The following is a 26,966-nucleotide window of genomic DNA, read 5'->3' on the forward strand; positions in this document are numbered from 1 at the left end:
ATTCTGTAACAGAATTAAAGGAGTCTCCACTGAGCTAAATATTAGAGAAAAATGCATTATTTAGAGGACCCAGGACTACTTGATATTGCAGGAAAATAGACAAGCCAACATAAAATTAGTTAAGATGAAAATGATCCAAGATTGTCAATTACATGGATTTTAAGTTCAGTTTTCTGTGGTCAGTTAAAGCTACATTGTCTAGCTCATGACTATTACAGTCAAATTTATTTTAATAGCATTTCAACATTTTAACATTGTTGTCAAGAGTAGCATTAATTATCATCTTGAACTAACGTTTGTGTTCTCGCAGTTGCATTTGAGTTTCTCTATCAGTTCTGGAGGAGAAGAAAGTAGCAAACAGCAAGAAGCAGACGTGATCCCACTGCAGTCTGTGAACCTTTTGTTGAAAAGCATTGGAGCAACTCTCACTGATGTACAAGATGTTGTCTTTAAGTATGTGTATTACTTGTATGATTATATAAAATTTTCAGTGTATAATTCTGGAAAAAATAGTTACCTCTCTGAGGTCTGCAATTGCATTTATGTATGAAAACTAAGAACATATTTGCATGGTTCAGTGAGAGCTGTCATTGCCAAGTCAATAGGTTGTGAATACAAGCTGCATCCCTAAAACATGAGCACATAATCTAGGCTGACATTTCGTGCAGAACTTGAGGGAAAGCTGCAATGCTGGAGGGTCTTTTGGATCAGACATTAAACTGAAGCCCATCTACCTGTTAATATGGATGTAAAAGATCCATTGCACTATTCAAAAGAAGAATTTAGAGGTCTGGGCTATCATTTGTCATATAAAAGAAATGTAATTTATTATACTGCTGTTTGAGGTATGCTGTTATGTGCAAACTTGCTGCTGTGATTATACTTCAAAAGTAATTAATTTCTAGTGAAGCATTTTGGTACATTCTTAAAGACATTAAAAGTGCTATTTTTATTAATTTGCGGGATGTGGGCATCTCTGGTAGGGCCAGCATTCATTGTCCATTCCTAATTACCCTTGAGAAGTTGATGGTGAGCCTCCTTCTTGAACCTCTGCAGTCCGTGTGGTCGAAGTACTCCTGCAGTGCTGTTAAGGAGTTCCAGGATTTTAAACCAGCAACGATAAAGGAATGGAGACATATTTCCAAGTTAGGATGGTATGTGACTTGACAGGAAATTTGCAGGTTGTAGAGTTTCTGTGCACCTGCTGCCCTCCTCCTTCTAGGTGGTAGAGGCGGTAGGTTTAGAAGGTGGTGATAGAAGGAACCTTGGCCAGTTTCTGCAGTGCATCTTGTAGATGGTACACACTGCAGATAGAGGGAATTAATTTTTAATGTAGTGACTGGGGTGCCAATCAAGTGAGCTGCTTTGTCCTGGATGGTATTGAGTTTCTTGAATGTTATTGGAGCTGCACTCATCCAGAAAAATGTTGAGTATTCCATCACACTCCTGACTTGTGCCTTTTAGACTGTGGAAAGGCTTCGGGGAGTCAGGAGGTGAGTTACTCACTGCAGAATGTCCAGCCTGTGACCTGCTCTTGTAGCCACAGTATTTATGTGGCAGTTAAGTTTCTGGTCAGTGGTTTCCCCCCACCCCCTTCACCCCAGGATGCTGATGGTGGGGTATTCAATGGTAATATGCCATTGAATGCCAAGGGAAGGTGGTGAGATTCCCTCTTGTTGGAGATGGTCATTGCCTGGCAATCATGTGGCGTGAATGTTACTTTCATATCAGCTCAAGCCTGAATGTTGCACAGGTCTTGCTACATGCAGGCATGGACTGCTTCCTTATCTAAGGAGTTGTGATTGGAACGGAACACTGCAATCATCAGCAAACCATTCTGACCTGAGAATGGAAGGAAGGTCCTTGATAAAACAGCTGAAGATGGTTAGGCCTCGGACATTGCCCTGAGGAACTTCCTGCAGCAATGTCCTGGGGCTGAGATGATTGAGCTCCAAAAGCCACAACCACCTTCCTTTTGTACTAGGTATGATTCCAGCCAGTTGGGATTTTCCTGCTGATTCCCATTGACTTTAATTTTACTCGGACTTTATCAAATGCTGCCTCTCAAAGGCAGTCACACTCACCTCATTTCTCGAATTCAGCTCTTTTGTTCATGTTTGGACCAGGGCTGAAATGATGGGCTGAAGTTTATAAGCCCCCCCGACGTGGGGGTCATGGCAAGGGAGAGGCCCGCCATGGGCCTCGACGCCGGGAAGGCCCCACCCCAGTTTACCCACAGGGGCGAGGCCTCATCGCGGCCTCCCCAGCGCACAGCAACGGAGACATCATTTAAATATGCTAATTAAATTAACATGAATGAATAATCACTTACCTAGTAGCGATAGCCATCCCACGCCGATATTCCAGCCAGGTGGCGGAAGTTCTGCACCTTCGGATCTCTGTTTGGAGCGGGGGAATCTGTTACGATTGGCTGAGGGGATGTTGGGAAGGGGTTGAAGGGCAAAGATTACGAGTTTGGGAGTGAAAGGTCGGGATCGGCAAAAATGCTTTTTCGGAGGGAGAGGGAAATAAATATCTTGTATGGTCATGGGGGGGTTGGTGAAAGAGGGGCTTCAATCTTTATTAGGCTGTTTAAATTTAATTTGAACATCCAGTATTCTTTAAAAATGTAAATTAACTTTCAGCGCTCGAAGCCCTTTTATAAATGGTACCGGGTGCCAGGGACGAAGCGCCCACATCATTGGGGGCGAATGCTCCACCCCTCCATGTTAATGAGCTGCCGCACAAAATATTGCTACGGCGCCGCAGCACACACATGAGACGTGTGTGCCGTGCACTTTTTGAAGCTCGCTGCCGAGAACGGTGGCGAGCTAATAAAATTCAGCCTGATGTTTGGAGCCACATGGTCCTGGTGGAACCCAAAACTGATCATCATGAGCAGGTTATTGGAGAGTTGGTGCCACTTAATAGCACTATCAAAGACACCTTCCTTCACTTTGCTGATGATTGAGAGTAGACTGATGGGGCAGTACATAAATGCAAATTAATATGTTCTCCTGTTTAGAGAAAGTTAGCAGGCTTCCGGTGATCTATGGTCTCAACAAAAAGGTTGTTAGTTGGGCAACAGTAAACTACATGTGATTCAGCCCAAGTGGTTTTAAACAGCAACCTTTAATCTACATTGACTAATAGCATTGTTTTTGCAACTGCTCTACAGTATTACATTAAATAGTGAGCAATGAATAATAATAGGATACAATCGGTTTTCTTCACAAAATCTCATTTAAATTGATCAGACTTTTAATCTCTCTGGGTGTGCTTTTGACTGTCCCAAGGACCCCTTCTTATAGTATTTGGCAACCTTGGGCTGCACCTATGCACAACAGCATTGGCTAAGGCCACATAGAGTTATTTACCCTGCTTCTACGCTTTTGGACTTCAGCTGTTCTACAAATTTTGCTTAATGCATAGGCCAAGTGGCTTTGCAGCTTTCCATAATTCTGACTGGTTTAGCAACATCTCAATGATATATGGTTTTCTATGGGATGGAATTTTGTGCTGGCGGTGGGGGTCTCAACATTGGGGGAAACCGACGCTGGGATCCCCGTGCCGGCACTTGTATGGAAGGCCTGCCAAATTGAGTGCCAATCAGGCACTTAACTGGACAGCAGCGGGCCTTCCATACGATTTGGGACCCCGCCACTGAAAGCCACTAAGTGCCTTTGAACGAGGGACCCCCGCAACCAGGAAGCAGCCTGCACGGTTTGACGTGCTGTGCGGCGACAGCGCTGCCTGCTGCACGGGTAAATGTAACTGCGCTGGGAAGAGGCTCTTAATTAGGGTTAATTACCCAGTTAAGGGCCTAAATTGGCAGCGGAGCAGGAAGGTTGTTCCCAGGCATTCCCGCCTCAGACTAAATTTCGGCGGAGGCGGGATTGTGGCGTGTTCCCCCCGCCACCATCCCACATGATTTTATGTTCTCCCAGCCTCCAAACCTGCTGTGCAGGAGAGCATAAAATTCCACCCGTGGTATTTTAGCAACTCCCCTTTATTTTATGCCTCATTCTCATGGTTCAGTTCATTTTTGTTCACGTTTGAAATAAAAACGCTTCCTGTTTTCTCCACATTCAACCTCTGGCTAAAATGCTAAAACAAAGCATGTTAGGATTCTTTAACCATATAAACCATTTTAAAATATTCTAACAGGAGATAGCGAGAATTACATTATTCTGTGGTTCTGCAGATTTCTATAGTTCTTGCCAGTTCTCATTTAGTCAACCAAGCAGAAATCATGGGTCAGCATCTCTGAGTTTATATTCTAATTGTAGTAATACTGAGCAGTGTAGATGTTTGTCATTTCCAGGTGCCCAGTTATTATCTTCAAGCATCATGCAAGTATTTTTCGTTGATGTGGATCTTAAAAATATTGGCATAGTAAATGGGGGAAAGATGTGTATTTATAAAACACCTCATCAGATCTAGGATCGATCATGAAATAAATTAATTTGTAGCGAATTAAATGTGTAGACAAAAATAATAGCTATATTGTATCCAACGACATTCCAGAAGTGGTTAACTTTTCTTGTGGTGTTGATGATGGAGGAATATTGCCCAAGAGACTGGAAGCACTTCTTCCTTGTCTTCAAACGATTCCTTTTATTTATTTATTTTTTTTAGAGATCCAGCACTGAAACAGGCCCTTCGGCCCACCAAGTCTGTGCCGACCAAGAACCACCCATTTATACTAACCCTGCAGTAATCCCATATTCCCTACCACCTACCTACACTAGGGGCAATTTACAATGGCCAATTTACCTATCACCTGCAAGTCTTTGGTGGTGGGAGGAAACCGGAGCACCCGGCGAAAACCCACGCGGTCACAGGGAGAACTTGCAAACTCCGCACAGGCAGTACCCAGAATCGAACCCGGGTCCCTGGAGCTGTGAGGCTGCGGTGCTAACCACTGCGTCGTCCTTGGAATCATCCATCTGAAGTATTAGAGTTTCCATTTACTGTCTTGTGAAGGACTGCATCTCCAATGTTGTCTCAATTCTGAATTAGAGAGTCAATGTAGATTATGTATTCAAGTCCCATAAGAAGGCTTGAACCAACAATTTTTCAACTTGGGCAAAGATATTGCAGCTGACATTTACAAATACATAATGGCATCTGTACCCATTCCATTGCCTCAGATGCCTCATGATAGCATTGGTACATACTATCCAGTAGCTAGCCTGGAGAGGGCAGGGCCTGGTATTTAAACTGATGGGTTTAGGTATGGATTCCGTTTTCATTTTTTGTCAACTACCACAAATGTGGTTGCAGACGATATGGGCTGTGTTTTCAGCAGCGAGCTCGAGAAAGTGCGCGGCGCAATTGGAGCCGCCGCAATGTTACGGGCAGCGTCTCATTAGCATGGAGGGGTTGGATCGTCCGACCTGATGATGTAAAGGGGGCAGGCGTTCTATACCTGGCAACGGCATACGCCACCACCGTGCAGGCACCGGTGCCATTTTTAAAAGGCTTCAAGCCCTGACTGCTAATTTAAATTTTTAAACAGAATAGCACTTTTAATTTAAATAAAAACAGTCAATTAAACATCAAAACCCCTCGTCCACACCCACCCCCCCCAATGATCAAACAGGATATTTATTTCAGATGAAGGCTCCGCGCTGAGTGGCGGGGGCGCTGCACCAAGTCCTTGCTGCCCCTGGTAAAATACAGCAGGACCTTCCCGGCATCGGCGGTGGTGACCGATCTTGCCCAGAAGAATGTTCCAGTCCCCGCACCCCCCCACCCCCACCACGACCCGCAACATCGGAAGCTTGGTAAAATTCAGCCTATAAGTCAGCCGCCTTTGGTAGCAGGCCCTGTTTAGAGTCCCCACCACCACAGGGAATGCCTTTATACTTCAGCTGTTGCAAAATCCTCATTGGAAAATAACATGAAAAAAAAAGTTGGAGGAACATTTGGGTTATCTCGGGGGAAAAGGGGCATAACCACACTAAAATACAGGCAGGATGAAAAACATATCCCCTTCATTTCAGAACCACCCAGCAGTTGTCAGGAACCAGTCTGCAGAGTGTCCTAAGAGGACAAGCCAATGCAATCTCATTTGGGACACCTGCCAAATGCAGAAATGTTGGTAGGCTTTCCCCTTGTATTTTATCCAAAAGGGCAGATGTCATGTGAAGATCAAAGAGGTTCTTTCTCAATAGTCAAGTAATGATGACTTTAATAAATTTTACCATTCAAATACATAAGAAGTAAACAGCAGTCACGCTGAGTTGTTTGTTCATAACGACTGCTTGCAACTAAAATCATCCTTCTTGTTTAAATTAAGTCTACAAGTGTGCACGCCTTATCATTTCACAATTTCTGACTTTTCTAACTTGTAAATACAGGCAATGGTGCCGCTTCAGGGAATTGATTAGGCAAAATGGACCACATAGAAATGTGGCTATCTTTTGACAGTTGTGCACTACTTTTCTACCCATAAAGACAAATATTCAACATACAGCCATCCAAAGATGAGGTGTAAATTAAATTGATTGTATTATGGACAGAATTGAGAGAGAATTGAAACACCTGTTTTTTTTCCTTTACTATTCGTAATCAGTGTGTTTTTGACCAGGAAATGTGTGTGTTTCCTAACCCCTGACTGTATGGCCATTTTGAACAACCAGCAACAAGCTTTTTGTGGGTTTAAATAAAGAGGATTATTTTTATTCACATGTTCACCCCGAAAGACAATTCCAAGTGACTCATTCACCACTCTCTCACTTGGGAAAGAAAGCTGTTAAAAAAGAAAAGGAATAGTTCATTAGTCACGTGATTTGTCTTGTCTTGCGGAACAGGCATGCGTGGCGGGCCAGGTGCAGAAGGCGATTTCACTCCTGAAGTATAGTTAGGTAGAGTCGATAGCCAGAGTCGTATATCAAAATCGTTGCAGGATTCTCTTGAAGAGTTGGATTTTCAGCAGGTCATTAAGTTAGTTGCTTGTAGACTTATGACTAGGAAGTTGGTTCTCTGTACTGGTGGACTTGAAAAGGAACAGGTTCGGAGACTTTAAGATGTTACTGTCTCCAGTTCTCTTAAAGCACCTGGCTTAATTGGGTACCCACTGCCTGGTCTGCATTTTGCTTTTTCTGAAATCTGTATTTCAAAGATTTTTAAAAGGAGCCCAACATGGCTATCCCACCATGTGATTTCTCACGGTTCCTTTTCCAAGGTCCAGGTTGATTAGCCCATCCTGTTTATGGTTCCAAGGCATTCTCCTAAGAAGGGTTCACCTTCGTTGTTTCAGGAGAAAACGATTCAATTCAGGGATGTCTCCTTATAGCTTCAGGATGGGCGTTGTTGAGACATCTCTTAGTCTGGAAGGTCTTCTTTAGTCCTTTCAGACAGTGAGTCAGCTGACCTTCGGTGGCCACCTTTGCAGCCCAAGTCCACTTTTAATGTCCATTGTGGTTCATTTAAACAAAGGAAAATTCAGTTCTAAAAGATGCTATTGCTGAAGATAGTCCATGTTTAAAGTTATGAATTGGACATGCCTGTACTGGGCATGACAGATGGGCCTATTTAAAATAGTTTTTTTTTCCAGTTTGGGGTATGATGGGTTCTATTTCCAACAAGAAAGTAACCTCCATTTTTATATCCTTTGCCATTCTGGAGCTTGTCTAACCAAAAGACACTTTATTTTAAGTTCTTCTCACCAGCAGGAAAGCAAATGCAACAAGATTAATAAATGGTTTAAAACATATAAAAGGTTATAATAATCTGTATAATAAATTGTATTGGCTAAAAAAAAAATTAGGAATGAGCACAGAGAGAAAATCAAGACAAGCAAGCAGAAGTAAAGGATTTACTTCTGACACCAAGGGCAGGGTTTTTCCCGCAGGCTTCGGGACCCCGCCATCAGGGTCAAATGGGGGTCTGACGTCTGCACTGTGTGGGGAACAGTCACCTCGCTGTGATTTTCCCCAAATTTGCTAATTAGTGGCCAGAGGGCAGGCTCTCCATCCTTAAGGAGGAAGGCCAATAAAAGACCCTCCAACACTGAAGAAGCAGCAGGTTGCCTTTTCCAATAAATGAGAGAGAGGGCACCCGAGATGGTGGCGCCCTCCCTCCAACTTTATGTTAAAATAAAAATATCCCTCAGCGGCTGGGCCACCATTGTGTAGGGGGCGCCCCTGCACAGGGCAGCCTGCGGCTACAGTTGAAACCAGACAGGAGGGGAGAGCTTGGAGACCGACTCCAGGCAGGTGCACTGTTCCCTGATGCCTCCGGGTACCTGGCCTCTAATAATAGGCCTTTAACTGGCTTAATTGGGTACCCACTGCTTGCAGTCAGGCAACCCTGCTGCCCCAACCATCAACCGGGATCAGGGGGGGAACTGGTACGCCGATGGCATAAGTTTATGCATCCAACCGACTATGCCTGCCCCCATTGGGGCCTGAAAATTCATCCCAAGTAGCTTTATTTTTGCTTGTTTTATCAAAATAGTAACCGAGCTGTAAAATTCAAACTCTGCTTGTCTGGAAAGTTGTCTATTTCATAGGACCTGTCATAATTTAAGGGTTAATGTTGGTGTATTTTAAATCTGAAAAGAGCATTTAGTACCCAGAGAGTTAAAGTAATTGTGAAAAGTTTTGAAGTTTCAAATCTTTTCATTCTTGTTACCTAACATTTACAAGGAAGTACTGTAATAAAAATTATGGTGAGACACAAATAATTCTTATGTCAGTATATTCACTTATTCCGTTCTTTGCAGGCTTGCATTTTTTGAAATCGACTATCAGTTTTATACTACACAGCAACTTCAGTGGGAGGTCATCCGACATTATTCTAAACAGGTATGTTATATATTGGATATGTAATTTGTAACACTTATTTTAATAATCTAAATTACTATTACTTAATCATCCCTCTCTCCCCAGTACAGGTACTTATTTTATTAAATTATAAGTTTTTGAACTATTCTGTTTCCCTCCCTCTAGGCAATCAAGCAATTGTATGTGCTTGTTCTTGGACTAGATGTCTTGGGCAATCCTTTTGGGTTAATCAGAGATTTATCAGAAGGAGTAGAAGCATTTTTCTATGAACCTTATCAGGTCAGATTACGTTCTACAAACTTTTAATACTTACATTCTTAAGTAAGGACACTTTAGGCGGAAGTAAATTTAAAAAATTGAATTTGCAAAATGTACTGCTATTGTTACATGCATGTTCTTATAAACTAACTTCAACATTTCTGAAAATTTTACTGAAGTATTAAACAATAAATTGCTCACTTCTTAGTGAAATTCACTTCACTATAAGATTGAATATTGAATCATCAGTAATCGGTGTGGATTGTTTATTGGTCACGCATTAATTTCTGTTCCTTTTTAAAATTCATTCATGGGATGTGAGCATCACTGGCAAGGCCAGCCTTTGTTGCCCACCCCTAATTGCCCTTGAGAAGGTGGTGGTGAGCTGACTTCTTAAACTGCTGCAGTCTATCTGGTGTAGATACACCCACAATACTGTTAGGGCTCAATGACACTGAAGAAACGGCGATATAGGTCCAAGTCAGGATGATGTGTGACTTAGGATGATGATGGTGTTCCCATGCGTCTGCTGCCCTTGTCCTTCTGGGTGGTAGAGGTCACGCTTTGCTGTCAAAGGAGGCTTGGTGAGTTGCGTCGGTGGTCGAGGGAGTGAAGGTTGAAGGTGGTGGATGGGGTGCCATTCAAGCAGGCTGCTTTGTCCTGGATGGCATCAAGCTTCTTGAGTGGTATTGGAGCTGTACTCACCCAGGCAAGTGGAGATTATTCCATCACTCTTGACTTGTGCCTTGTAGATGATGGACAGGATTTGGGGAGTCAGGAAGTGAGTTACTTGCTGCAGAATTTTGAAACAGCTCTAATTTTTGAAAATGAACAATATTCTAAATATTTTATAAAGTAACTTCATTAAATTCTATATAGTTTATTGTGGATGATTGCATCAACACCATGGCCTTAACAGAAACCTGGCTGAGGGCTGATGACACCTTTCTCCTTAATAAAGCCTCCGGCTGACCACTTTCACTATTTGCCCCGCCCAGACTGTCATGGAGGCGTGGCTCTTGCCACAAATCACACCTTGGCCCGATCCCCTACTCCTCTGGCACTTTCTCCGCCTTTGAGCATCCCACCTAGTTCCACCCCTCTTACCTCTCATTCAAAATCATTGTTCTCTACTGCCCTCCCAAGTATGATGAACATTTTTTCACCAATATATCTTCACTGCTTTCCTCCCTCAGTCTTCGCACCAAATGACATCTCAACCTCGGTGATTTCAACCTCCATCTGAACTCATCATGCTCTCTTTCCTCTGAGTTCACTGCCCACTTATCCCCCCCCAAAATCCCACCCTCCATGTAAATTCCCCACCCATATTCACAGCCACCCCCTTGAGCTTGCCATCTCACTTGGTCTTGCAAGTCTTATTGTATCAATCACAGATATTGCCATCTCTGATCACTTCCTTGTATCACTCTCCACACACATCCCCTTTCCATGTTGCTTCTGTATCCCCCCCCCCCCCCCCCCCCCCCCCCCGGAGAAAATAATCCCAATTTTCTTACAACGGCCCTTTCAAAATCCCAACTATCTAACCTTTGGCCCTCTATTTGCCACAACATTTCTGCAGCTACTGATTTGCTCACCTGCACCCTCCCCTCCACCTTTGACACCCTCATCCCCAATAAAACCTTTACTCTCTGTCACCCTGGACGTTCCCGCAGTACAGCCCTCATCTCCGCTCCCTTCATTCAAAGAGTTGCAGACTTGAAAGGATATGGCAGATAACTGGATTAGCCATCCACTGCCAGATCTGGCTGGACCACATAAAGCACTGTTGGGTCATGCTCTTGTCTGTTAAAACTGCTCACTATTCCAGGATCATCCCGGAATGCAAAGATAACCCCTGGCTGCTTTTCTCTACCGCAGACTGTCTTGTTGAATGCCTCTCCCCTCACCTCCAGCAATAAGTACAAGGAGCTCATGGACCTCTTTGTCATTAACGTTGAGACCATCTAACCAGCTGCCTCTTGTGCGGCCCTCCCTTCCACTAGCCCACCTGGCCAAACTTCCTCAAAGCTGCTCCCCGCCCTAGCCCTGTACTCTCATCTTTGCCTAGTTTCTTGCTCATCATAGAATGATAGAATGGTTACGGCACAGAAGGAGGTCATATGGCCTGTCCTGTCCATGTCAGCTCTCTGCAAGAGCAACTCACCTAGTCCCACTCCCACACCTTTTCCCCTTGGTCCTGCCATTTTTTTCACTTCAGATGATTATCCTGTTCTCTTTTGAAGGCCTCAATTGAATCAGCCTCCATCCCACGTTCAGGCAGTGCATTCCAGATCCTAACCATTCACAGCATAAAAAAGATTTTCCTCATGTTGCCGTTGCTTCTTTTGCCAATAACCTTAAATTGGTATCCTCTTGTTCTGGATCCTTCATTCTATCTCTCCTCCTGGCCTCTCTGCAATCATCCAGTCCATGAGACCCACCTCCTGCTCCCTTGATCCTGTTCCCACTAAACTGCTGACCACCCAACTTCCTCTCCTGGTCCCCATATTAGCTGATATTGTTAACGTTTCTCACCATTCAGGTGTTGCCGCTCTCTCCTTTTAAATCTCCTGTCATCACCCCTCACTTCAAAAAACCAACACTTGCAAACTACCACCCCCATCTCCAACATCCCTTTATTCTCCAAAGCCCTTCACTGTTGGCACCTCCCAAGTCTGTGACCATCTTTCCTATGTTTGAATCCCTCCAATCACAATACCGAAACAACTCTTATCAAAGTCACAAATGACATCCTGTGTGATTATGACAAAGATAAATTATCCTTCCTAACCCATCTCTACCTGTCTGCAGCCTTTGATACAGCATCCTCCTCCAAAGCTTCTTCACTGTCATCCAGCCAGGTGTAACTGCTCTCGTCTGGTTCCATTTTTATTCATCTATCGTAGCTAGGAAATCACTTGCAGTGGCTTCTGTTCCTGCTCCTGTACCGTTACCTCTGGTGTCCTCCAAGGATCTATCTTTGGCACCCTCCTATATCTCATCTAAATGCTGCCCTTTGGTGACATCATCCAAAAGGACAGCATTAGTTTTCACATGTACAACACCCAGTTCCACCTCACCACCGCCTCTCTTGACTCCTCCACTGTTGCTAAATTATCAGACCACTTATCTGACATACAGTGCTGGATAAGCAGAAATTTCCTCCAATTAATTATTAGGAAAATTGAAGCCATTGTTTTCAGTCCTGCTCCAAACCCCGTTCCCTAGCTCCTGACTCCATTTTGCTCCCTGGCATCAGTCTGAGATTAAACAAGACTGTTCGCAACCTTGTTGTTACATTTGACCCTGAGATTAGCTTTCAACCACGTCAGTGCCATGACTAAGACTGCCAAGTTCCACCTCCATGATGTCATCCGATGTCGCCTCTGCCTCAGCTCATCTGTTGCTGAAACCCTCATTCATGTCTTTATCGAATCATAGAAATTTACAGCATGGAAGAAGGCCATTTGGCCCAATGTGTCCATGCTGCCCGACAAGGAGCCATCCCAATCTAATCCCATTTTCCAGCTCTTGGTCCATAGCCTTGTAGGTTACGGCACTTCAAGTGCAGATCCAAGTACTTTTTAAATGTTACAAGGCAGCAAGTTCCAGATCTCCACTACCTTCTGGGTGAAAGAAATTCCCCTTGAATCCCCTCTAAACCTCCTACCTCTTACCCTAAATCTATGCTCCCTGGAAACCTAGAGCTCAGGCTGCTCTAGCTGACACCACTTCCTGCACACGTGATCATCCAAGCCACGGTGCTGTTACGACCAAGCGCTCCAGTCAAAGCCCCCAATCAAAATATACAATTCTGATTGTGGTGAGAGAAACGCATTGTTAATTCAGTCCTGTCCCTCCACAGATCGCCTAACATATCATTTTAAACTTTCCAAATTATAGAAAGACCCAGCCAAATTGTACCATCTATTAACCCCCGAATGAGGCTAACCAAACCAGGTACCTTTAAATCAACAAATTAACTGTTTAATTAGAAAAAACTAAATTCTTAAACACTATGAAAATATAAACAACATTTAAAATAGACAAAAATTAGAGTCCTTGCAAATTTATACTCCTGCCGTAGGTGAAAAAAGTCCAAGGTTGCTTGAAGTTCTCACAGCCATCGATGGGGGGAAAGAAAGGTTCTTCAACAGTAGAACAGTCCATAGTTTAATACAGCAGCAAGTGATGCTTTCCTTCTCCAGCAATGAACTCCAACAATTAACGACTTGCAAACACTTTCAATAGAATCAATCTGGCTTTAGACTTTTTGAGGGATAAAAGATTGTCACAGTCTAACTTCCCTTCCTTCACTTTAAATTATCAGAGATCTCTGTTTTGGCTTGACTTTTTTAGAATTTTGAGAAATAATAAATAAACAGACTAAATTCTCTTCCTTCAGTTTCAGTGGGCTGAGAGCTCTCCTTTCAGGTGCTAACACACAGCTGTCTGTCAGTCTTCTCTGTTAGAAAGAACAGGCTGTTTGCACTATAAGCCAGTACAAAATTCAATTGCAACAAATGTATCTCGATGCTCAGTCCAAGTGACTGTATCCAAGGCAATGAGAATGCACCTTCTCAGTAACTCCTGAGGCCTGCTTGTTCTTCAAGCAGTACTGATCCTTTGTGTCTTAAAGACACACCACGTATTTACTGGAGAGAAAAAAAAGACAGGATCAGACAGTGCATTCAGGATTTCCCACATGGCACAGGCTATGCATTCCACAGGGCTGAGGTGCCCTGCTATGCCTTCACTTTCTAGACTATTAACTAGAAACACAGACCAGCTACTCACCAGTCGGCTCTTCCTCTGCTTGTGATGTCACTATAGCTATTTTGCAGATGTTGCTTTTGTTGTTTTTTGCTGGACTCTCCCTCGCTTTAACTCCTTGGTTGCTATGCTCAGTCTCCACTCGGGTCCGCCAACATTCTACCCTCAAACTCTGCTGTGCATGTCCTATCTTGCACAAGTCCCGTTCACCTTTGCTCGCTGACCTACATTGCTCCCGGTTAAGTAACATCTTGATTTTAAAATTCTCATCCTTGTTTTTAAATCTTTTCTTGGCCTTGCACCTTCCTAGCTCTATAATCTCCTGCAGCCCCACAATCCTCCAAGATATTTGTTTTCATCTAATTCTGGCGTTTTGAGCATTCCCGATTTAATTGCTCCACCACTGGTGGCCGTGTCTTTAATTGCATAGGCCCTAAGCTCTGGAATTCCTGTTTAAAGGCGCTATCTATCTATATTCTGAGCTGTGAAGAGTGTATTAGCTCTTGTAAAATTTGTATCTGAGATTTTTCTCTTTTAGGTCACAATAATTTGAGGAAAATAGGCATTTGAAGACCCACAACACAGGGAACCAAAAGCATCATTAGAAAATGCAGTCTCACTAATAGAGCGATTTCCCTTTAACTACTGAGAGCAAGAATGGGAGAAGGTGGACTTTGCAAAGCCTAGGACTTCTAGACTAGTTAGAAATCAATATAATTGGAGAACTAGTTTCTCCTAAAGCTACCTAGACAAGCACGTCTGCCTTTTACTCTGGTGTTTGTAGTAAAGGATGATGGTCTATGCGAATCAAATTGAAACCATCTTTCTTCTAATTCCTAGATCCAAAGAGACAAAAGATAAATTTGAATCAGACATACCTAAATATTTGAAGAAAAAAGGTGCAAATGTTGAAAACCTGAAACAAAATATACAATGATGGAAATGCACAGATGAAAATTAAGTAGTTGTTGTTGCGGGGTGGGGTGGTGGTGTTGGGGAGGTGCGGGTGGTGTCAGATACTTTAACCACAGAAAAGATGTTAATGGTTTGAATGACCTGCAAGTTCCATAAAGGGAAATTTGTATAGTATAAAACATCATCTCAGTAAAGCTATGAAAAGAACATGCAATTAACTAAGACAACAGAAAAGCATTGGAAAGGCTCACACGGAAAAAAAATAGCAAGGAAATAGGAGGGTGGTGGCAGTGAATGGGGGGGGGGCGGAGGGGGAGGGGCGGAGGTGGTGGTGGTGGTGGGAACCCTGTAGAAGCAGCAAGTCTGAAACTAAAACAGAAAAACCTGGAAGCACACCATTGATTCATCAGTTGAAAATGAAGAATCGGACAACACCCTGGTGTAGTGCCCCACCACCTAACATCAGCATTGTATTTTAACACAGAATCTACACACAAAATATTAAACTGCCTCGGCTTGCCCCAATTTTTAAAAAAGAATTCATTCCCAGGATTTAGGTCTGACTGACAAAGTCGTCATTTATTGCCCTTTTCTAGTTTCCTTTGAGAATGTGGTGGTGGGTCATCATGAACTGCTATATTGCAGCAAATTGATACAACTGAATGTCCTTGTTAGGGCACTTCAGAAAATAGTTGAGTCAACCATGTTGGTGTGGGATCGGAATCACATGTATGACAGACCAATAAGGACAGCAGATTTCCTTCCCTAAAGCACCTAGGTGAACAAGTCTGGTTTCTATGACCATCCAATAGCTATTTGATCACTTTTACTGGTACCTCCTGGCAGAAGTACCCCTGATCCCCAGCACCCTTTGCTGTGAAGAAAATGGAGGATATGGTAAGTTATCCAACCCATCAACTTCCTCTCTGGGTGGAGTGTCTGTTGTACCTTTCTCCCCTTTTTTCCATCCCAACTAAACTGTTTGTTTATCTTTCAGTTTTCAGTTCTAATGGATGAGATTCAAACCGTTAGCTTGTCTTTTCTCTACAGATGTCACTTGTTGTGTATTTCCAATGTTTTCTGATCTCAATATATTTTGCCATGATTTGCTTCTGGATAGCATCTTTTCATTTATATAGCAGTTTTACATTGTTTCATAATATGCATATATGTTATAGAATATGCAAATGTTTAACCAAATCTTACTTTCAATATACAGGCAATATTTTATTGTCGAGGAATTCCTAAAGGAGATTCAGTACAACTATTTATGATAGTTAAAATTTTCTTATTTAATTGGTTTAATGCACCATTGTTGTCAAACTGAATCCCATTTAAGGATTCCTTATAATAAAAACATTGCCCTATAAATATATTCAAGAAGAGCCAAATTTTTAACTTGCCGTTCAAATGTATTTCCTTTTCCTCTGAGAATCTCTTGGCCTATATTCATTGTGTTGTCCTTTGATTTGTAAAGATTGGAACTAGTATTTTCCTGCAACATGCAATGAAATAAATTAGACACAATTTTACTTGAATGCAAAATCATCCTGATTTGATTATAGTAGCTTGCAATCATTTCCTGTCAGCTACAATTGCCACCATCTGTCAAAGCCAATAACCGAGTAAAACAGGCCATTAAACTTCACTTATAAATACAATAAAGAATAGCAAACACTGGAGCATGTCATAAAGTGATACCAGGTTTCTCAGTTGTGAAGGTATTAGTAGATCACTCTGATAGTTTACAGTGTCATATGAACCCCTAAATGTGCTGCCTTGTTGCATGTTTCAATTCCTGTGTAATTCTTTATATAGAATGAGTTAATACTGCATACTTGAGTGCATTGCTCATCATTTATCTGTTTGCAGCTGCCCAAACTTTCTGTGGGCTTTGAGTAGCAACATACAGGGCTGGATTTTATCAGCTCTCTTAGGGGTCATGGCAGGGGGGCCCAGAAAATACCTCCAGGAGAAGCCTACCACAGGCCTTGACGCCAGGAAGGCCCCGCCCAATATTAACGGTGGCGAGGCCTCATGGCAGCCACCACCACCCCCCCCCCCCCCCCCCCCCGCGCCCCTACCGGTTGGCGAAAGAGACTTTATTTAAATAAATTTCAGTTAATGCATAAATGCTTACCTTGTCGCCATAGCCATCCCACACCAACGTTTCAGCCGGTTGCCGGAAGTTCCCCTGCATTCAGATCTCCGTTTGGAGATCCGAGGTGGCACTCTGGTGGGGAGCGGGGAGGAGTGAAATTTTCAGGGTGGGGGGGAGCGGGGAAAACTCTTGCTATTGGTTGAGCGGGCAGTTAATAAACTGGTCATTGGGGGGTGGGAGAGGGGATTGGAACTTTGAATAAAATTTTTATTTAAATTTTTTAAACATTGTCACTTAAAAAATTTTAATGGACCTGAAGAGCATGAAGCCCTTTAAAAATGGCACTGGTACCAGATGCCTCAATGTCATTGGGGGCGGGCGGTCCACCCCCTCCATGTAAATGAGCTGCCGCGCTAAATATCGTGGCAGCTTCGCAGGGCAAACCCCATGTGTGCACCCACTACTTTTGAAGCTTGCTGCCGAGCTGGAAAAATCTAGTCCATAGATACTAGAGATCCTTTTCAGCATGACGCTGTCTAAAGGGAATCTGTGCGCAAATAGGTCAAACAACAATGTGGCTTTTCAACCAATCAAATTAAAGAATCCTTACTGAGTTACGCAAAGTCTTAACCAGGAAGTATGAATTAGAATATTTATTTAGGGGAGGCAGTGGCGTGGTGGTATTGTCACTGGACTAGTAACCCAGAGACCCAGGGTATTGCTCTGGGGGCATGGGTTCAAATCCCACCACAGCAGAAGATAGAATTTGAATTCAATTAATAAATCTGGAATTAAAAAGCTAGTCTAATGATGGCCATGAAACCATTGTCAATTATTGTAAAAACTAATCTGGCTCACTAATGCCCTTCAGGGAAGGAAATCTGCTGTCCTTACCTGGTCTGGCCTACATGTGACTCCAGACCCACAGCAATGTGGTTGACTCTTGCATGCCGTCTGAAATGGTCTAGCAAGCCACTCAGTTGTATCTAACCGCTACGAAGTCAATAAAAAGGAATGAAACTGGATGGACCACCCGGCATCGACCTAGGCACTGGAAACGACAATGGCAAACCCAACCCTGTTGACCCTGCAAAGTCCTCCTTACTAACATCTGGGGGCTTGTGCCAAAGTTGGGAGAGCTGTCCCTCAGACTAGTCAAGCAACAGCCTGACAGTCATACTCACGGAATCATACCTGACAGACAATGTCCCAGACTCTGCCATCACCATCCCCGGGTATGTCCCGTCCCACTGGCAGGACACACCCAGCAGAGGTGGCAGTACAGTGGTATACAGTCGGGAGGGAGTTGCCCTGGGAGTCCTCAACATCGACTCTGGACCCCATGAAGTCTCATGGCATCAGCTCAAACATGGACAAGGAAACCGCCTGCTGATTACCACCTACTGCCCTCCCTCAGCTGATGAGTCAGTACTCCTCCATGTTGAACAGAACTTGGAGGAAGCACTGAGGGTGGCAAGGGCACAGAATGTACTCTGGGTGGGGGACTTCAATGTCCATCACCAAGAGTGGCTTGGGAGCACCACTACTGACCGAACTGGCCGAGTCCTAGACTGGGTGTGCAGCAGGTGGTGAGTGAACCAACAAGAGGTAAAACATACTTGACCTCGTCCTCACCAATCTGCCTGCCGCAGATGCATCTTTCCATGACAGATTGGTAGGAGTGACCAGCGCACAGTCCTTGACATTGCCTTCACATTGAGGATACCCTCCTTTGTGTTGTGTGGCACTACCAGCGTGCTAAATGGGATAGATTTCGAACAGATCTCGCAATGCAAAACTGGTTTTCCATGAGGCACTGTGGGCCATCAGCAGCAACAGAATTGTACTCAACCACAATCTGTAACCTCATGGCCCCGCATATCCTCCACTCTACCATTACCATCAAGCCAGGAGACCAACCCTGGTTCAGTGAAGAGTGCAGGAGAGCATGCCAGGAGCAGCACCAGGCATACCTCAAAATGAGGTGTCAACCTGGTGAAGCTGCAACACAGGACTATCTGCGTGCCAAACTGCGTAAGCAGCATGCAATAGACATAGCTAAGTGATCCCATAACCAACGGATCAGATCTAAGCTCTGCAGTCCTGCCACATCCAGTCATGAATGGTGGTGGACAATTAAACAACTCACTGGAGGAGGTGGCTCCACAAATATCCCCATCCTCAATGATGGGGGAGCCCAGCACATCAGTGCGAAAGATAAGGCTGAAGCATTTGCAACAATCTTCAGCCAGAAGTGCCGAGTTGATGATCCATCTCGGCCTCCTCCTGAAGTCCCCAGCATCACAGATGTCAGACTTTAGCCAATCCAATTCACTCCACGTGATATCAAGAAATGACTGAAGGCACTGGATACTGCAAAGGCTGTGGGCCCTGACAATATTCCAGCAATAGTACTGAAGACCTGTGCTCCAGAACTTGCCGCACCCCTATCAAAGCTGTTCCAGTACAGCTACAACACTGGCATCTACCCTGCAATGTGGAAAATTGCCCAGGTATGTCCTGGACACGAAAAGCAGGACAAGTCCAACCCGGCCAATTACCGCCCCATCAGCCTACTCTCTATCATCAGTAAAGCGATGGAAGGTGTCATCAACAGTGCCATCAAGTGGCACTTGATTAGCAATAACCTGCTCAGTGACACCGCCAGGGCCACTCAGCTCCTGACCTCATTACAGCCTTCGTTCAAACATGGACAAAAGAGCTGAACTCGTGAGGTGAGAGTGACTGCCCTTGACATCAAGGCAGCATTTGTCCGAGAATGGCATCAAGGAGCCATAGCAAAACTGGAGTCATTGGGAATCAGGAGGAAAACCCTCTGCCGGTTGGAGTCATACCTAGCGCAAAGGAAGATGGTTGTGGTTGTTGGAGGTCAATCATCTGAGCTCCAGGACATCATTGCAGGAGTTCCTCAGGGTAGTGTCCTAGGCCCAACCATCTTCAGCTGCTTCATCAATGACCTTCCTTCAGTCATAAGGTCAGAAGTGGAGATGTTTGCTGATGATTGCACAGTGTTCAGCACAATTCGTGACTCCTCAGATACTGAAGCAGTCTGTGTCGAAATGCAGCAAGACTTGGACAATATCCAGGCTTGGGCTGATAAGTGGCAAGTAACATTCACGCCATGCAAGTGCCAGGCAATGACCATCTCCAACAAGAAAGAATCTAACCATCTCCCCTTGACATTTAATAGCATTACCATTGCTGAATCCCCCACTATCAACATCCTAGGGGCTGCCATTGACCAGAAACTGAACTGGAGTAGCCATATAAATACCGTGGCTACAAGACTAGGTCAGAGGCTAGGAATTCTGCGGCGAGTAACTCACCTCCTGACTCCCCAAAGCCTGTCCACCATCTACAAGGCACAAGTCAGGAGTGTGATGTAATGCTCTCCACCTGCCTGGATGGGTGCAGCTCCAACAACACTCAAGAAGCTCGACACCATCCAGGACAAAGCAGCCCGCTTGATTGGCACCCCATCTACAAACATTCACTCCCTCCACCACCGACGCACAGTGGCATCAGTGTGTACCATCTACAAGATGCACTGCAGCAACGCACCAAGGCTCCTTAGACAGCACCTTCCAAACCCGCGACTTCTACCAACTAGAAGGACAAGGGCAGCAAATGCATGGGAATGCCACCACCTGCAAGTTTCCCTCCAAGTCACTCACCATCCGGACTTGGATCTATATCGTCGTTCCTTCACTGTCGCTGGGTCAAAATCCTGGAACTCCCTTCCTAACAGCACTGTGGGTGTACCTACCCACATGGACTGCAGCGGTTCAAGAAGACAGCTCACCACCATCTTCTCGAGGGCAATTAGGGATGGGCAATGAATGCTGGCCTAGCCAGTGACGGTCACATCCCATGAATGAATAAAAAAATTGCTTTCTGTACATGTTTTACATTGAATTAAAGTGAGGGCAAGAAAATTGGGACTGAGAGAGAGATAAGAGATGGGGTCAAAAGTAAAAAAAAAAAGTAATTTTAACTCTTTTAAAATCCCAACAATAATTAACATCTAAAGAAATGAGACTGCACTCTTGCAATGGTAAATTTTCAGTGTCAGGTCGGATTTGATCATTAAAATGTATTATATTGGCGGGTAGGATAAAAGAAAACCCCAAGGCCTTTTACGCGTATGTCAGAAATATGAGGATGACTAGGGGGACCGTAGGTCCGGTCAAGGACAATAGCGGGAGACTGTGTGTTGAGCCGGAAGAGATAAGTGAGGTTTTGAATGAGTACTTCTCTTCGGTATTTACGAATGAGAAGGGGTGTATTACTGAAGAGGACGGTGTGAAACAGACTGGTAAGCTCGAGGAAGTGCTCGTTAGGAGGGAAGATGTGTTGGGGTTTTTGAATAACTTGAAGATAGACAAGTCTCCCGGGCCTGACGGGGTATATCCAAGGATGTTATGGGAAGCAAGGGATGAAATTGCAGAGCCGCTGGCAATGATCTTTTCATCTTCTCTGTTGACGGGGGTGGTACCAGGTGATTGGAGGGTGGCAAATGTTGTGCCCCTGTTCAAGAAAGGGAATAGGAACAACCCTGGGAATTACAGGCCAGTTAGTCTTACTTCGGTGGTAGGCAAGTTGATGGAAAAGGTGCTGAGGGATAGGATTTCTGAGCATCTGGAAAGACACTGCTTGATTCGGGACAGTCAGCACGGTTTTGTGAGGGGTAGGTCTTGCCTCACAAGCCTGATTGAATTCTTTGAGCAGGTGACCAAGCAAGTGGATGAGGGTAAACCAGTGGATGTGGTGTACATGGATTTTAGTAAGGCATTTGATAAGGTCCCCCATGGTAGACTTATGGAGAAAGTCAGGAGGCATGGGATAGTGGGGAATGTGGCCAGTTGGATTAAGAATTGGCTAACTGATAGAAGGCAGAGAGTGGTCTTAGATGGTAAATACTCAGCCTGGAGCCCAGTTACCAGTGGCGTGCCACAGGGATCAGTTCTGGGTCCTCTCCTGTTTGTGATTTTTATTAACGACTTGGATGAGGAAGTCGAAGGGTGGGTCAGTAAATTTGCAGATGATACAAAGGTTGGTGGAGTTGTGGATACCGAGGAGGGCTATTGTCGTCTGCAAAGGGACTTGGATAGGTTGCAGTGCTGGGCTGAAAAGTGGCAGATGGAGTTTAACCCTGAAAAGTGTGAGGTCGTCCATTTTGGAAGGACAAACACGAATGCAAAATACTGGGTTAACGGTAGGGTTCTTGGGCATGTGGAGGAGCAGAGAGACCTTGGGGTCTATGTGCATAGATCGTTGAAAGTTGCAACTCAAGTGGATAGGGCTGTGAAGAAGGCATATGGGGTGTTAGCGTTCATTAGCAGAGGGATTGAATTTAAGAGCCGTGAGGTGATGATGCAGCTGTACAGGACCTTGGTAAGGCCTCATTTGGAGTACTGTGTGCAGTTCTGGTCGCCTCATTTTAGGAAGGATGTGGAAGCCTTGGAGAGGGTGCAGAGGAGATTTACCAGGATGTTGCCTGGAATGGAGAATAAGTCTTACGAGGAAAGGCTGAACATTCTAGGCCTCTTCTCATTAGAACGGAGAAGGATGAGGGGTGACATGATAGAGGTTTATAAGATGATCAGGGGAATAGATAGGGTAGACAGTCAGAAACTTTTTCCCCGGGTGGAGCAAAGCGTTACAAGGGGTCATAAATTTAAGGTGAAGGGTGGGAGATATAAGGGGGATGTCAGGGGAAGGTTCTTTACCCAGAGAGTGGTCGGGGCATGGAATGCCTTGCCTGGGGAAGTTGTTGAGTCAGAAACTTTAGGGACTTTCAAACGGCTTTTAGATAGGTATATGGATAAAGGAGAATGATGGGGTATAGATTAAATTGTCCTTGACAGAGGACAAAGGATCGGCACAACATCGTGGGCCGAAGGGCCTGTTCTGTGCTGTATTTTCTATGTTCTATGTTCTATGTTCTATATTGTTTAAAAATTCACTTACATCTGAATATACATGCCCGAACTTGTTCTTGCGTATTTAGTGGGTATCTTGTAGCTAAGTACAGCAATATCTTGCACTTCATTTAGTTTAGTGTGGAGTCTCTTTGCAAGGTACCAGTGTAGAAATGCTTGTGGAAAAGTAGAACAACTCAGAGCAACTTCCTCATTTCCACATTTAACTGGAAGTTGCTGTCTGATTTACTCCATGAATCAGCGCTGATGGCCTCACAGGTATTTTTAATGCAAAATCCAGGACAAATAAGTTAGAATTTATTAAATAATTTTAAATTATTTTTTCTTAGGGAGCAATTCAGGGGCCTGAAGAGTTCGTGGAAGGAATGGCATTGGGTGTAAAGGCATTAGTAGGAGGTGCTGTTGGTATGTATTTGCACTTTTTGAAATTAAAATGTTTATATATATATATAATTGGTTAGTTTTGCAAATGCTGTTTCTCTTGATAAAGGTAGCAGTCTAGATTTTCAAAATGTTTCTATCATAAGGCCGTCTTCTATTCAGTTTTGTTGCATTGTCTTGTGCAAAATATTTCAGATTTAGTTACTTAAAGAATCCTTTAGCTATGAGAGCACAAAGACCTGAGTTTTTTTGTAGTCTGGAACAAAATGATAGGAAAAGAACTTCTCATCACATTCACCAGTAGACCTCAGAATTCAGATTTCCTTAAAGCCCTTTCGGTCTTGTACCATTGATGAATTGGAATAATAATTTTGGAAGAATAACCAAATTATTTTCATTGCAGTTGTGAAAATTGAGAGAGGAAATGATTCAGGTTTTTACAATTCTGAAAGGCATGGCTAATTCAATTGCAAGTTGGTGATATTTAAAAAAAATCTAATTTAATTTAAATGCTTAACCAATAAAAAAAAAATTGGGGAGGCCACATTTAGAAGATTGTACCAATTGATGGGTGCCCTGTTTCAGGAATGATGCCAGTATCATGGAGAGGGTACAGAAGAGACATTTACTTCAATGATATTGGATATGAGAGACTTTAGTTAAAAAGTGAGACCAGATTGAAACTCTTTTCACCAAATGCAGAAGTTTAGAATAGATCTGTTGGAGATGTTCAAAATTGAGGGTTGTTAATAAGGTAAATCAGTAAAAACTGGTCAATGAGTAAGTAACTAGAGGACACCAAAAGAACAATAGTTTATTTTTGGAGAATTATTTTAGGTGGAGGGTTGTTCAGGCACGGAAAAACCTACCAGAAACAGTGGAAAGCAGAATACTAAGAGATTTTAAATGGAAATGGTTAAATGTAAATGAAGACTGTGGGAGCAGGGAAGAGAAACAGGACAAGGTGGAAAGCTCCTTCAGAAATCTGAATGGCAACCTCCCTATACTGCAAAGTCTATGCAATAACTTGCATTTATATGGCAACTTTCACATAAAAAAAAGTCCCAAGGCACTTCATACAATTGTAATCAGACAAAAATTGGCACAGGTCAAAGAAGAAGATATTAGGAGGGTAACTAAAAACTAGGTCAAAGAGATATGCTCTAGAGGTGGGATATTAAAGGAAGGGAGAGCAGTTTAGGGAGGAAATTGAGGCCTAGGCAGCTGAAGGCTCAGTCACCGAAGTGGAGACATACAAGAGGTAATTCTAAATTGTGGAACAGGACTAAAGGATGGTCACGTTTGGGGATTTTTTTCCCCACAGCAAAAATCTGAGAGGTAAATAATTAATTCAAAATTTGTATTTTTACAGAAAATTGTATAAACAAAAGTTTAGAGCAAATAGCCATGAAGCAAGCACTAGTTAAAAATGCTCATGGGCTGAGCTTTTTGTTTTGCTAAGCTTGTAAATAATAAACAATTCATTAGTCTTTCTCATTGACCAATGAACACTTTGCACCAATTGTGCTTGGGAGTTTCTGGTCCTGTGCGCTTGTAGTTTGGCAGCCCTGCCCTTATTGCTGCGAATGCCGACAGAGACGGACACCAAGTCATGTTTTGAAAACTACAAGGCAATCTTTGGGCTCAAAAGTTGAACCTGCTTGTAATAAGATAGTTAGGATTTGTTTTAAAAGAAAGTCGTGCATTTACAGGGAATCTTTCATAACCTCAGGATGTTCCAAAGTGCTCTACAACCAATGAACTGCTTTGGAAGTGTAGTCATCTCTGCAATGTAAGTCAAGTAAGATGGCTCCACCAATGTGGGAAAGCATAGTGCATTTCTTTCACTGAGACATGGAGGTGATTATGAAGGCTTGCATTTATTGTCCATCGCTAGTTGTCTTTTAGATGGAAGTGATGGTAGCATTATAACTAACGAGCATGGTTCCCACCACTTACCTGGCCCCACTTATCCTAAACAGCCACCATTTCCCATTACCATAGGTGTCAATTACAATAATGTAATACAAACCTTATTAAGTACACACACTGTTTGGGGCAGTTCAAAACTCTGTCTTAAAATTAAACATAATTAAAATGAGGCAGAGGACTTGGCCTGTTTAACTCAACCTCCTACAGAGATCTTCTGTCCGCCCCATCACAGTCTGGCTGCCTTTTAAACAATTCCAGTGCTTTAATCTCCACAAGATTAGCTAACAGTAGGGCAGCCTGGAATCCTGCTGAAAGCAGAGAGCTCCTCCTTTCTCAGCCCACACCATTCCTCCAGCATTGATAGCTTGTCCTGGAATGTGCTGCCTCTCTCGATGTTCAGATCCTTATCCAGGTTGAAAAGATGTTCCTTACAAGGACAAACTGCATTTAGCAGGGTCACATTTGTGGTAACATTCTAGCCTAAAAGAAACTGTGACCAAACAAGTCTTAGGACCTTGGTGAATTCTCCCTCTGTATTCTGATCTTCGTGCTTCTAGAGTGGTTTCAAGTGCCTGACTCAAGCATTGAGGTATGTGATCATGGCATATTGGGACTTTTCCTCGTACTGTGAAGTACCATTAGTTTTAGTTTTAGTTTAGAGATACAGCACTGAAACAGGCCCTTTGGCCCACTGAGTCTGTGCCGACCCATCAACCACCCATTTATATTAATCCTACACTAATTCCATATTCCTACCACATCCCCACCTGTCCCTATATTTCCCTACCACCTACCTATACTAGGGGCAATTTATAATGGACAATTAACCTATCAACCTGCAAGTCTTTTGGCTGTGGGAGGAAACCGGAGCACCCGGAAGAAACCCACGCAGACACAGGGAGAACTTGCAAACTCCACACAGGCAGTACCCAGAATTGAACCCGGGTCGCTGGAGCTGTGAGGCTGCGGTGCTAACCACTGCGCCACTGTGCCGCCATTGTAGAGTGGTAAGTGAAAAGACAGAGGACGAACATTCCGTGCATGCATTTAAAATAATTTTTGCTTACAGTGGCCACCGCATATAGCGGGCAAACTGTGTTGACACCAGTGTACCTGCTATAGATGGTGGGGATTGTAATCCAAAAACCATTGCCACCATGGCAATAATTCAGTTTAAAGAAAATCTGAAAATAACAAGTAAAAATAGCCATGGAACTGTTGGATCGTTGCTTTTTTTAAAAAAAAGTTGGTTCACTAATGATGTTCATAGAAGGAAAGCTATCGTCCTTACCTAGTCTGATCTAATATGTGTGACTCCAGTCCCCACCAACATGGTTGAGTCTTAACTGCCTTCTGATGTCACTTAGCAAGCCACTCAGTTGTATCAAACTGCTAGATGCATAGCACATTCAGTATTATGTTACTATTACAATTGTACTGGTTGAATTAAATCTGAACATAATGCTGTATATGTTCACTTTCTAGGAAGTAAAGCAGCCTAATAATTCATAAGCATATTAGGACATATCTCTATGGTAAAGGTGCTATATGAATGTATATTGTTGTAGTCGTAGCTTTTGTTGTAGTTGCTGTTGTAGTTGTTGTAGTAGTACCTGGTACTGTCTTACTAGGTGTTTTCTTGATTCACCTCCAGGAATATTGGAGTGGTGCAAAGGGTTAGGAGCATAGGAAATTGAATAGGCCATTTAGCCTCACGAATCTGTTCCATTATTCAGTGAGATCATAGCAGATCTGTGGCCTAACTCCATAGTTAGCATGGAGCATCGTAAAGCTGTGTCCAAGTTCAGAGACAAGTGAAGCAAGTGAAGTCCAGAAGCTATT

The 26,966-nt window shown here is 43.5% G+C and overlaps 1 protein-coding gene across 1 annotated transcript in view; it reads left to right on the plus strand.

The window, feature by feature from the left end:
• The window catches only part of vps13a (vacuolar protein sorting 13 homolog A), a 609,759-nt gene that overhangs the window by 504,354 nt on the left and 78,439 nt on the right, over window positions 1-26,966 (plus strand). The window contains exons 61-64 of the mRNA XM_068029994.1: window positions 311-453; window positions 8,735-8,816; window positions 8,961-9,074; window positions 23,141-23,216. Of these exons, the coding sequence (XP_067886095.1) occupies window positions 311-453; window positions 8,735-8,816; window positions 8,961-9,074; window positions 23,141-23,216 (415 nt within the window). The remainder of the gene's footprint in view (window positions 1-310; window positions 454-8,734; window positions 8,817-8,960; window positions 9,075-23,140; window positions 23,217-26,966) is intronic.

The sequence above is a fragment of the Heterodontus francisci genome, chromosome 4 (assembly GCF_036365525.1).
Source record: "Heterodontus francisci isolate sHetFra1 chromosome 4, sHetFra1.hap1, whole genome shotgun sequence".
Taxonomy (NCBI): Eukaryota; Metazoa; Chordata; class Chondrichthyes; order Heterodontiformes; family Heterodontidae; genus Heterodontus; species Heterodontus francisci.